This window comes from Lichenostomus cassidix, chromosome 4, assembly GCF_008360975.1.
Source record: "Lichenostomus cassidix isolate B80296 chromosome 4, HeHo_3.0, whole genome shotgun sequence".
Taxonomy (NCBI): domain Eukaryota; kingdom Metazoa; phylum Chordata; class Aves; order Passeriformes; family Meliphagidae; genus Lichenostomus; species Lichenostomus cassidix.
The window spans coordinates 32,230,976-32,243,760 of record NC_139484.1 but is presented as its reverse complement, the minus strand read 5'-3'; the positions used below and the strand labels follow the sequence as shown (position 1 = coordinate 32,243,760).

Here is a 12,785-nt window from a genome sequence, read left to right as displayed (position 1 = left end):
CTGTCTCATTTGAGTGGTCTGTTCTTGTCCTTTTCAGTCTTCAGGCCCTGTAGCTGCAGCAGTTGAGGCTATTACATGAACATATTGTAGAATATTTTAGATGAGCTGACTCCAGAAATTTAATCTTGTCTGGGATTCCATCAGGTCTCAGGAGGTTTCCTTCAGCTCCTCTAGCAGGCATATTGTGTTGTCAGGTGCCTGTGAGGCTACAAGTAATTTCTGATTTTGTTGTTCATAATAATTTTTTCTTCTTTTTTTATGTCAGGCTTGGAATAGAATTTATCATTACTGCTGTCAAAACATGTCACAGTATTTTGCAAAGTTTAAATGTACATTTATACGGCTGTCTGATATTTTCAGTTTAAAATCATGTAATCCCCATAAATTCTGTAGCAGCATAGCATGTTTCACCTCTCCTTCAATTTTTTTTCAGTAGATATTCTGCATACTTCTGAGTTTCAGCCTGGGTCTGCAAGAGTGATCTGGGCATAGTCTAGACAAACATGTTCAGGCTCACTGCTATATACCTGCATCACAAACTACATACTTTTAAATTTTGTTTGACTTATTTGGGTGATTGCCTAGCTTTTCTCATTAAAAATATATAACTGTGCCTTGTAAACCTTCCGCAATCCTAATGATTCTGGTTATCTCCTTGGTCCCTTTAATGTTTTCTATTTTTCTTCCTATGATTTCATTAGTGCCTGTTCAAAGGAATTAACCTCTCAGAAAAAGAGGAAAATAATGATGAGCTTGGATTGTTTTCAGCTTTTGGTGTGTGTAATTGGTAGAGATTGGATCATTAAATCCTCTGCAAAGTGTAAAAAACCTCCCAAATCACTTAGATTGAGAGATGCCACGACCCATATTCAATAGAGTGTTTATTCTTTAAAAAATTCTTACCCTACTTAATAGTAATATTTGTTTTGACAGAGGATCCTCAATCAAGAAAATGGGGGATTAGTAGCTCCTTAGTAATAATATTTAGAAAAGAAAAAATTGTTATACTATTATTTATTATATTATAAGAAACATTGGGAGCACAGACTTAACAATTAGTGGGATCTAAATGAATACCAAACACAATTAGTATAAGAGCCATCACCGTGTAACACAGTGACTGCTGTGTAATAAAATTCTCTTGTGTGAAACTAAAATGGTCTCATGACAAAGATCTTCAGTGACCTCTGTGTAGTTTAGAGCACTGACTCATGGTCATGAAATCCTGTAAAACTCTGCCTCCATGTTCAGAGCTGTTCCTGTATAACTGCTCCTACCCACCAGAGACAATTCTCCCACTGACTGTGACCTGACACAGCAAATTCGATGCTATCCTCTGAAAGGTGGCTACTGTACTCTTTGGATAATTTGAATTATTTTGGAAAAGAAAACTCGATGGAGTTAAAATTGTTGTGTAGCTTCTGGCATTTAAAACAGGATAAAAAGAAATTCCATTTGAGTATAAACACTTTCACAGTATTACAAAACAGCTATACTAAGTGATATGCCTAATATGCTGTGGCTCTGATCTTTGGTGTTTTTATCAATCATTAGTTCCCTTCCCTGTGAAATGATGAATCTCAAACCTAAACAAAAAGTTTCTGGAATAAAAAGTAGGGAAAGATATTTCTTTACCAAATAGAGGAAGTTATTTAAAAAATAATTTTGAAATTATTTTAATTCATTTCTGGAGAAGGTTATCTTTATATTGACTAACATTACATTCTAGAAAATCAGACTCATGCTTTTCACACAAATCAGTTCTTTGAGTCTCTTTGCTCACTGCTGCAGAGACTTGGAAGTTATTTTGGAGGGTCTCTGGAAAAACCATATTCCCTGCCCCAGAGTCCCTGTTGTGTTCATGAGCAATCCAGTCTCCAGCATATATTTCCTGCCATGCAAAGTAAAAGGTTACTTATTTGATGGTTTGTTGTTCTTTTTTTTCTGGCTAAACAGCTTTCCAGGTTGCAAGTTCAGGCAGAAGCATTCACATCAGTATTGAATTCCACATTATACCAATTGTAATCTGCATGGCCAAGCCAGGAACCCAGAAATTCTTGGTTTGACACTGGTGGGAGAAAGGCAAAACACTGCAACAGAAAATCTGTTCCTAAAAGATCGCCAGCCAGACTTTCGGCTTTTATAAGCTGGCACTTCTGTGTGTGGAATATGATTTAACATTACCTTTCCTTAGGGACAGCATCCATCGAAGCCAGTATTTCAAGTTACAGCTCCTGAGGATTCAGGTCTCTATTTATCTTGTAATATGACATGCATGGGAAACATAGTTCTGCTGCTTGGGCTAAAGCAAAGTGAAAACTCCATTATTTTTAAAATTAAGTACCACTGCATAAAACTGTACAGAAATAACAAAATAATTTTTGCATTTTCTAGTAATCTAAAATGTCTTGAGGTCTAAACAAACTAAAAGGCAGCTACTGGTGACCATATTTCCTGAGGGAATATAATTATGTTTTCAAGATGCTAGTTCCTCTACTTTGCCTTTTGTTTCTTAATGACAGGAGAGGGAAAAATAATTAAAACCAGAGATAAGAAACAACTAAAACCACATTAACTGAAGTGACATTAACAGAAGGCAATAGGCACTTACATGTCTAGAACACAAAACCATTTTTGCATGTCATTGTCTCTGGCAGAGCACAGGAAACTGAAAAGTCCTTGACTTAAAGTAAGCACTACTTAGCAACAACTAAAACATCAGAGTGTCCTCAATATTTGCTCTCGTAAAAAGTACAAAACACAGACTGTACCAGCCACTAGGAAGAAAATGAACTCTATCCTAGACAAACCCAGGACTCTATACACTCCTTATTCCATACCATTTACATCATGCCCACGTCCCACACTTCCCCATACATCCCAGTTGACCCCCATCATCTTTCTGGTAATGAGAGACAGAGAGACAGAGAGACAGAGAGACAGAGAGATAGAGAGATAGAGAGATAGAGAGAGAGAGATAGATAGATAGATAGATAGATAGATAGATAGATAGATGATAGATAGATAGATGATAGATAGATAGATAGATAGATGTACGTACAGGTATATATATAATACACACAGATATCATGCCCTTAGTCTATGGACCATCCCTATGAAAGTCCATTTTGTCCATGACTTTGAGTTCCATCTTCCATAGCAGTATTTCAGGCCAGAAGTGGTGGTGTGTGATGTTGTATTGTTGCATGCTGAAGCCAGTTCTGGTTCTGTCCCTGCTGTGCTTGTCCAGTTTCACCAAAATTCATTCTTCTTCTGGGTCACTGTGATGTGAATTTATGAAATTGAATTATGCCTTTTAGAACTGTGCAAAAATGTTCCTGACAATTGCTGCATTATATCATGGTGTGATACAAGTGGAAGTTACAAGTGATTATGTAGTGCTGAGTCTGGAGCCACCTTCAGCAATCCACAGAAAAACCCTATGGTAAATTTGACAGAAGATTTGCAAATAGGTTAGTAATTTCCTGAAAATGATCTTTGAATCTTGAAATTGAATTAATGCCTAGAAACTTGTGGCTGAAATTTGTTATTTGTTTACAGCAAATACTCACTTGAAACCACATTGTCTGTTTGATTCCTGGTGTGTCAAGAAAACAGAAAACCACGTATTTTCAAACTATATTTGCTTTCTATTTTTCACATATAGGGAAGAAATGTAACCCTGGCTCCTAGCTGGACTGTTAGGCATCACAATTACCTAAGCTGAAGCTGTAGCATAAATGTGGCTTGAAACTTTAAAATAAATCACAAGGTCATGAACAATATTACCGTCTTGGAGTGTCCATCATTCAATGACTGAGTTGTATAGGCACTTAGCTGTACTGTTGTTCCCCAGAAATCCTGAAATACTTCATGAGCTGTTGGGCATCATCATTTTCTTTGCTTTACTGACAAATGAACAGATGCAGTAGTCTTCAATGAATTATTCATTCGAGTTTATGCCATATTTGGAATAAAATTCAGAGCTCCTGAGAAAGAGAAGCATTTATTGTGAAATCTGCCTTGTGTGTTTTAATGTCTCCCAAATACAAGTTTGTTGTGAAACATATTAATTGTACAACTCTTGGTGATTTTTCATGAAAATAACAAGATCAAGTAGTTTAATTCAATGTTCCTGTCTACTTGGGTACAAGAAGTGCACAATCTACTCAAGTCACACTAATTATTAAATATTGTTGTTAAATAATGAATTGTGTGGGCAAGTGTAGACATACGTGGATGAATTTGAATTTCAATTTTTTTTTCCCTGATTAGTAAGGCCAGTTACCTTGGCTGACCCTTCCCTCCTTTGGTTTACAGGCAGCTATTACTCCTAATGAGCTTCTGGAAATAATTTCATTTGTATAGGCAGAGAAGCAAAACAGATCAATTAGTCAGACTGTAAGTTTGGTACCACAAAAAAGGAGAAGAAAAAGCAGTTCACCTCGTGGATTTTTTTTTAATTTCCTGCAGAAGATTGGAAGGGTTTCAAAATGACATGTGCTGTACTGCAGTCTCAGTTAGTTTATAGTGAAACAACAGCAGAGCAGGAAGATACAGCTTTATTGTCTGGCATCATGTGGAATCTAAGAGCTAAATTAACTTGCTATTCTTGTTTCTAATGATTTTTTTAAAAATTTACAACACAATAGAATTTAAGTGACTTCACAAGAAATGTTCCTTGGCTATCTTATGCTTCAGTGTTATGTCCTACTGCATGCATTTTGCTTCTCTGTGCCTGTGAAGTCATGGAGCAGATCCTTCTAGAAGCTCTGCTTAGGCACATGGAAGACAGGGAGATGATTCGAGACAGCCAGCATGGCATCACCAAGGCATTAGTTCTCTTTGTCAGGCTTTCAACTTGATCCTACTTTCATCTTCAGCTATTCCTAACTTAGTGCTTGCTAAATAGAAATAATCAATACAAAGGACTCATGATGAAGTGCATGGATATTACTGTTTGCTATACAGATGTGAGCAGAATGACTTGTGGACTTTGTGACTTGGCTCCTGGCTTTTGAAAAGTCACAACAGCACATAGAAAGTGTGCCGAGAGGCTTCTCTTTCCGTTTAGCTCCCGTGGTCATAGTGATCATTAGATTTTTTTGCATATATTACAGAAAAAAGTGTTTATACATACACTTCTCTAGAAGATGGTCAGGAGAAGCATTTTCTTAGGTCATGAGAACCATGTTTCTTAGGAAATGGAGGTGACATCTCTGCAGGCAGGCTGCCAGGAGATAGATAAAAGCCTTTGTTTATGACAGAGGAATACCCTTTAAAAACCCAGGCTAACTTGAAAGAGACGTTTTGCCATATTTGGTGGGGGAAGTCAGTCAGATTTTGTTGCATCTGTTAAATAAAATCCTGTTGAAACAAATTACCAGCATAATTTGAATTTCTGCTGATAATAATGAGCATAAAAGTATTGCAGGTGTTTTACTATAAATAGAGAGAAAATATAAAATTATCATCTTAGAAAATAATTTCCATAATGCTTCACACAATGTTATGTATGTTCTATAATTGCCTGGTAATTTTTTTGGTTTTGTATATTTTCCCTTCTTTCAAAAATTTCTAGTTCAAAAATAAGGATATTTGGGAAGGTGTTGGTTTTTCCATCCTTGATAGATCACAGTGTTTTCTTTTTCAGACTTTCCAAAGAAACTCCATTCCTAAATTTGACATTTTCTATCCAGAAGAATTGGTTTAGTTTGTAAAAGTCTGATGTATTGAAAAGCAGTTTTCTACTTTGTGGGCATTTGCTGCTTTCACTATGAAATCGTTCTTTCAGTTCATCTGACACTTCAAATAATAACCTGTTTATCCACAGCTATTATCATCCACTATTGGAACAGAAAAATTTAAGAAGGGTTACCTAAAGACACAGCAAAAGTAAGCACTTTAAAAGAAAAGCTTTAATAGATGCCATGAGCCATATTTTAGGGTTGCAGTTTTTGTGAACTAATAACAAACAGATTTTAGCAGCTTTAGAATATGGCAAAAATCCTTTTCAGAGGTGGTAGAGGGGAAGTCTGCAAGTCCAAAATAAAGTGGTTTTTGAAAATGAGCACTAGCATAAGTAGGAACATGAGAGGGAGGGAGGTAACCTAAATGCTCACAGAGGTGTAAGAAGGAGAGAGCAAGCTGGGAGGTTGGGCAAGGTTGGTGTTGCAGCATACTGAGTGCAAGGAGGCAGGAGAGCTTCATAGCTTCCTTGAATCACCAAGGAATACCTGTCACAATAAATTTTAAAGTAAAAAGCATTTCCATGCCCACTATGACTTGCCTCAGCTTGGTTCTTGATGCTCTGTTGAGCAATTCAGTTACATGGATGCACTACTAGCCAGGTAGATATATTTCAGTGGAGGGGGAATGGAAGACAAGCTGAAGTTCTCTCTGATATTACTTGATGCTTCTCACTGGGTACTGTAATTGGAAGAACCAGTACGAAATGCCTGTCCCCTACGAAGTGACAGTCTTGGTATAAAGAAAAACTTCATCTACTTCAAGGGGCTCACTCTTTGGAAAACTGTTTTCTTTTTGTTTGTGCTATTTTTCTTCTGTAATGAAGCAATTTTGTAGGAACATTGAGCTGTCTTGTCTCATACACACTTGATGGCTGTTGTGTGAACTTTCAAAAATATGTTTTAGCGGGATCTTTGATAAGGATTTTTTTCTTCCTCTCCACTTCCATGTAGCTTTAAGCCATTTAAGATTTTTAGTGGTAGTGACAGATCTAAAACAACTTCAATGGTAGTGACAGATCTAAAACTTCTTCAAAAATATCCAAGGGATCTATTAATGTTATCCCTATTTGGAAGTCTGGGTTACAGTGCCTAATGCTTCCTAAAATAGATTTACTGGACATTAAATTTCAAATGGTTTATGTTAGAAGGGCAGTACCTCGAATTAATTCAGAAATAGATTGATGATAGCAATGAGCACTTTTTTATAACTTCCATTAGGCAGTTCTTGCACTGGCATCGTTATACTGGTTTCTGCAAGAAAAAGATACTGTTGTACCTTTGTGCCCTAGTTTACTCAAGAAGAAGAATAATTTTAGTGAGTTAAATTTTAAATTCTTGGGCAGACCTTGTTAGGCAGGTACCTAGCAGCATAGCAGTTTGTTTATGACAGTAACTGCCAAAGTTAATCGATTCAGAGAAACTGAACTGGTAAATGCATACAGAAATCACTATCATCATTGAAGTTTTTCTTTTGATCATTTGTTGATAGCTTTCTATAAACATTGTATCAGAAAGTATTTGACATGATGGAGGTTTTTTTTTAATATGTGTTGTCTCAAAACTTCAACTTTTCCAGATGGAATTTTGTAGTCATTTATAAATGGATCAGACCAAGGACTGCTGTGGCTTAGAACTTCCAAGTGGCAGTCAGAGAATATTTTATTCATGTATTGTTTTTTTGGGTTTTTTTTTAACTAATTTACAACTGAGATTTCATGATTAAGTACTTTTATCACTTAGCAGGTGTAAAAAGGGGTTTGTGTAAAAGTGCTGTTGTGTTGTCATTGAGTGATGCAGTACACAAAGATTTTGACCTTTGCAATACTTCTGACAATACATTTACAGATTAATTATTCAGTGTATTAGTAGTATCCCTTTACAGTCTACAGTTTCTGTTTATGTCAGAGCCCATTTCTGTAGGTATCATTCAAAGGGATAATTAGGGGTTTCTACTAACTTTTCATTAAAACTGTGTTTTTATGAAGTTCACCAACTTACCTTTTTTGCTAGTAATGTATTTGTCAGCTGGAGATCATCTTCTCTTCTGCTATATATAAATACAGATGATCAGCATGGTACATGTAACTGTAGATGAAAGCATACCATTAATTTAAAGGACTGCGTGGCACATTTGCCACACTTTAATAGATTAGAAACAATAATCTCATATAATCCCTTCTAAAACAACACACCTCATTAATTTACTGAATGAGACAAACAGTTATCAGTTTACTGAATTAGAGAAGAATTTTTTTACTTTTTTTACTTTTTTTTTTTTAACCTGCTATCTAGGTGAGCTTGTGTGTCCAGTGATTTACCCAAAATATCCTATGATAATTTGGGAATTATTCAGTATTATCAGTGCTCTGTCTTACTTTTTTTGATACAGCAAAGCTCGTCAATTGCTGACAGAATGTTCTTAAGTATTCTCACTTAGTGATACAAGTCCTCAGACTGGTCTTTTAACTTTGCAGGAGACATGTCCCAGTTTCCATCTTAGAATACAAATGCTCTGAGGTGATTTGCTTTTTACAACATTTCACTGCAATTATTCAATTCCAAACAAGCAATGAGCCCTCTACCTAGTGATGTCCTTTGAGCTTACCCTTAATAACGCATGGTTTCAAAGACAAAAATATATTCATTTACTTAAGGAAAAACACTAGGGTAGGAAAAAAAAAAGGCAATGAAGAAAGAAACAAAAAATATCATCTTGAAGTCTTGTTTCATACAAAAGTGTTTTCTAGGTGTCACTTTGAATCTTTACAGTACATATCAGCCATAGCAGCCTAAGAATCAAATTGGCCAGCACTACTCTGCCTCCAGACATTACTTCTCCCAGTTGATGCTTATGTCTTGTTGCTATACTGGATTCTAGCTTCTAGCTGAAGCTAGAAATAGCAGGGTTGATGTGCTTTGCTGCTCTAAAAGAAACAGGGGAGACGAGATCTTGTATTAGATCATCTGAAATGGGAATCTAAGCTATATATTTATATAAAAGAATTTCCTTCCTTAGTGTACTTCAGCTTCTTTGAGCTCTACAAGAGATAGCAGTGCTAGTGCAAGCTCAACTGGCAGTGCTTGTCTCTGAAATCATGCAAGGTTCTTCAACATAAAAACTCACTGCTCATGTTCTCCTTCTTGCTGAGGAAAACAACTGTGTGCTAGCTAAAAAATAGAGCTTCCCTTTTCAAGCAGAAACATTTACATTGTGAAACACTTGTTTTTATAACTGATTGAAAATTGCCTATCATAAAAGTTATCTGGTGTGTAATAGTTTCATTTGTATATAGCTTTTCTGACTCGCTACACTGACTATGCACCACACCTTAGCCAGCCATGTGTCAACATTAGGAGCAAAGTACGTAAATTAAACTCCTTGTTTTCTGAGCATTTCTTCCACTAGCAGTTGCTACACAGCCAACCTCTGCCATCTCCACGCAAATTCTTCTGATAAGGCAACACAATTAATGCTAGTGCACAGAAAAACAGGCCCATAAACCTCTCTGGGTTGCTTTCAACCTGGATAAAGCTCAGCTTTCAGCTGAGGTAACTTTAATGCAAATGATCAGGGAGTTCATTTTAGGCTGCCTGGACCATCATTGCTCCCCAGACAAACACTTGTGAAGCTGCTGTGTGGAGTCTTCTCCTGGGATCACTGCTCTAATGCTGAGCTCCTACAGCAATGGAAGGCTGTTGGTTGCCTCTGTGTTTTCTGAAGCTCTCAAACTACCAACTTTGCTTTAAGCGTATATGCATTCTTACTGCGTCAATATTACTTAAACTGCCTTTGCCATTGGACTGAGATGCTATCCAGATGGTAAGCTGGACTCAAGCACATTTGGTAGTTCATTGACTTAGTCTGACTTGAACTTAAGATTGTTTAAACTTAAAATTCATTTCAGGCCTCAAAAGTGATGGAAGAGAGAGACAGTGTCCTTAAAATTAATACAGTAAATCAAACTAAGAAGATAAGCAGGAGAACAAATGCAAGTGAAAGAGAGTATTTCAACCTCCATTAAGTGCTTGATACAGGGAAAGGGGAGTGAACAGCAGGAGAATAAGCCAAATTCATATTACAAGTATGGGCATTAAGGAAAGTGCAAAATTTGATAACAGTAACTATAGACAAGCAAAGGCGCATGGCAGGAGAATATACTGTGTTTAATAAATGCTCCTCCCCTTTCTGAATAATGTGAGCAGGCTACCTCAGACAAGTGCCGAGAGTGAAGGGGAATGCCTAGAAAAAGATTCAGTTTTGGTAGCATGAAGGAGTAAGTTGTGCACCCAGCACAGGCTGTCTCTGGTTGGTTATGCAGGACACAAAAAACGTGCTCCTGCCTAGAGCTTCTTCTCCACTGCCCATCTCAGGGGATCCCAGAGCTCCCTTTAGATGCCACGGGGTTTTCAGACTTTGCTTGCTCATTCATTCCACATCTGGGGAATGACTGTGTGCATACAACCTTCTCAATACCTATCACTAACTAACAACCCTTTAAAGTACCTTTATTTAAAACATTCCAGATGGATGGCAATCTTAACCATGCAAAATTTGTCCTGGTGTGAAAGTATTTTGAACCTAGTATGTCTTTGCCAATAGCAGTTTTTTGAAATATATTTTCCTCTACTTTCTGCTTCACTTTGCAAGGTTGTATTTGGAAAATAAAACCTTTGTATTGTGACCTTTTAACTTAAGAAAAGTATTAATAAATTTAAAAACCTTAATAGTACATTCCAAGTGCTATCTTCTTGTACAGCTGGATTATCTGTCTCAGAATCTCTGGTTGGCAAGCAGCTGCTGGAGGGAGATAAATTTTGTTCACCAGGAGAGGGCTCTCACGGTCTTGTTATTACTGAACTTGGGAGCAGAAAGATCGAAAGGTGAAGCTACAGAAAGATACATGCAAGACCTGCTCAAATCAGGTTACATCCACCAGTGTGCTACAGATACCATAAATGTTAATCTTAAATAAATAAACTGATTATATTTAAATGTGTTTAAAAAAGTGAAAAATAAGCATGCTGTTGCAGCTCAGCTCTATTTCTTTCTTAATAAGGCTGTTGTTAAATAGCACTAAAATACTACAGTGATCAACTTTCTGAACAGCACCACCAACATGCAGATTAACACTACTAGTGGCTTTGCCAAGGAAATCCCAGAGACATACGAAGACCCTTCTTTTTGGGGTGCTTAGTATGGTTTAAACACTGTTATGAAAATAGAAGTTATTGTTTCAGGGAGGAAAGACCTTTTTTTTCATATTTTTTATCACTTTTTTGCTATCCTTTAAATAACTTTATGTATCATGAAGAATAAATTTATAAAGTGATACAAACATAGCATCAGCCTGGCTGTATCTCCGCTTACTATACCTATTATTTGCTAGAAATGAAGGTGTAAAATCTTTATATGAATGCTATTGCATAAATAGTTTAACACATACTGTCTTAATTTCTGCTGTAAACAATCGAAAGCAAGGTTATTTGTGTTTCTAAGAATAGTTGAATGAACTCTGCTTTTTAGTTCTTGTTTACCATTGTAAATTACGGGTTTAGTTCTGGTTACAGTCTACTGTAAGTATTATCTCATGAAATCCATACATGGAAAGTAGAAATCAGTTTGCTACAGTTCTTGCAGTATGTAGTATAACCAAAGAAAATAAACCATTATCAATTTATTTTGTATTCTTTACATAAAAGCCTTTTTCAGCCTGATTTTTTGTGTCTTGTTGTTGTTGATCATAAAATTTTTAGTATAGCCTTCTCTTTTATAGATGTTTCTACTAAACGGAACAGGCTGGAAGTTGTATTTCAGCAAAAACAAAGTGTGGAAAAGAAACCTTTGCCTTTAAGGCATTTGAAAAAGTGCCAATATGTTGCAGTATTCCCATACCTTTTCAGGGATATCTTGATCTAGTCAACCTCTCATTTTGACAGATGTGCTCCTTTTTTCCCCTATTGCTATTCTCTTTAATCGTTTTCATGGTAGAAATTCAACAGAATCTTTTATCAGTATCAGACCTGTTGTGCCAGGTAATGGAATGTGCTGGTTTTGTCTGGGGTAGAGTTAATTTTCTTCCCAGTGGCTGGCATGGGGCTGTGTTTTGGATTTGTACTGAACAGAGCTGATAACATAGAGATGTTCCTGTTATTGCTGAGCAGGGCTTACACAGAGCCCAGGCCTTTTCTGGTTTTTGTACGTCCACGCTGGTGAGGAAGTTGAATGCGTGTAGGAGGCTGGGAGGAGACACAGCCAGGACAGGTGACCCAAACTGATCCAAGGGGTCATATGACATCGTGCTCAGTATATAAAGTGGGGGGAAGAAGTAGGATATTTGGAGTGATAATGTTTGTCTTCCTAAGTAACCATTATATGTGATGTGGCCCTGCTCTCCTGGAGATGGCTGAACACCTGCCTGCCCATGGAACGCAGGGAATTAATTCCTTGGTTTACTTTGCTTGTGTGTGTGGCTTTTGCTTTCCCTATTAAAATGTCTCTACCCATAAGTTTTCTACCTTCTACCCTTCTGATTCTCTCTCCAGTTCCACTGATGTGGGAGTAAGCAGCAGCTGTGTGGTACTTGGCTGCTGGCTGGCCTTAAACCTCTACATGGAACAATAAACATGGAGTGAATAGCTTAGAAGGAAACGGTAGTTTGGTGTTGGAGCTGTAGTACAAGATGAAGTTGCTTGGGTCAGAGCACATATCAGACTATAAGACTCCAAGGACTTGAAATAAATTTATCTTAAAATAATAAAAAATGCATATCCAAATGTCTACTTTTTAATTTTTTCCCCCATACAATTAGGAAGGCTCTAATTATCTATTAATTATCTAGTCCTGCACAGACAGATTTCTTCATTCCACTTCATCTCTGTGAAGTGATTCCTTGTTCCCTCTCCAGAAATCTCACACAGGTGTCTGCCATAACTTTTTGGAAGGTCTCCAGTTTTAGACTGTTTCAGATAAAGAGGAAAAACAAGTACCCACAGAGTTTTCAGTCTCATTCACTGCTTTTTTCATCCATCCCTTCT

General features: G+C 36.9%; 1 protein-coding gene across 1 annotated transcript in view; it reads right to left on the bottom strand.

Annotated features, from left to right (window-relative positions):
* TMA16 (translation machinery associated 16 homolog) overlaps positions 1-12,046 on the bottom strand; it is a 32,854-nt gene extending 20,808 nt beyond the window's left edge. The window contains exon 1 of the mRNA XM_085059869.1: positions 11,951-12,046. Coding sequence (XP_084915995.1) covers positions 11,951-12,046 — 96 coding nt within the window. The remainder of the gene's footprint in view (positions 1-11,950) is intronic.
* Between the last annotated feature and the right edge of the window lie 739 nt (positions 12,047-12,785).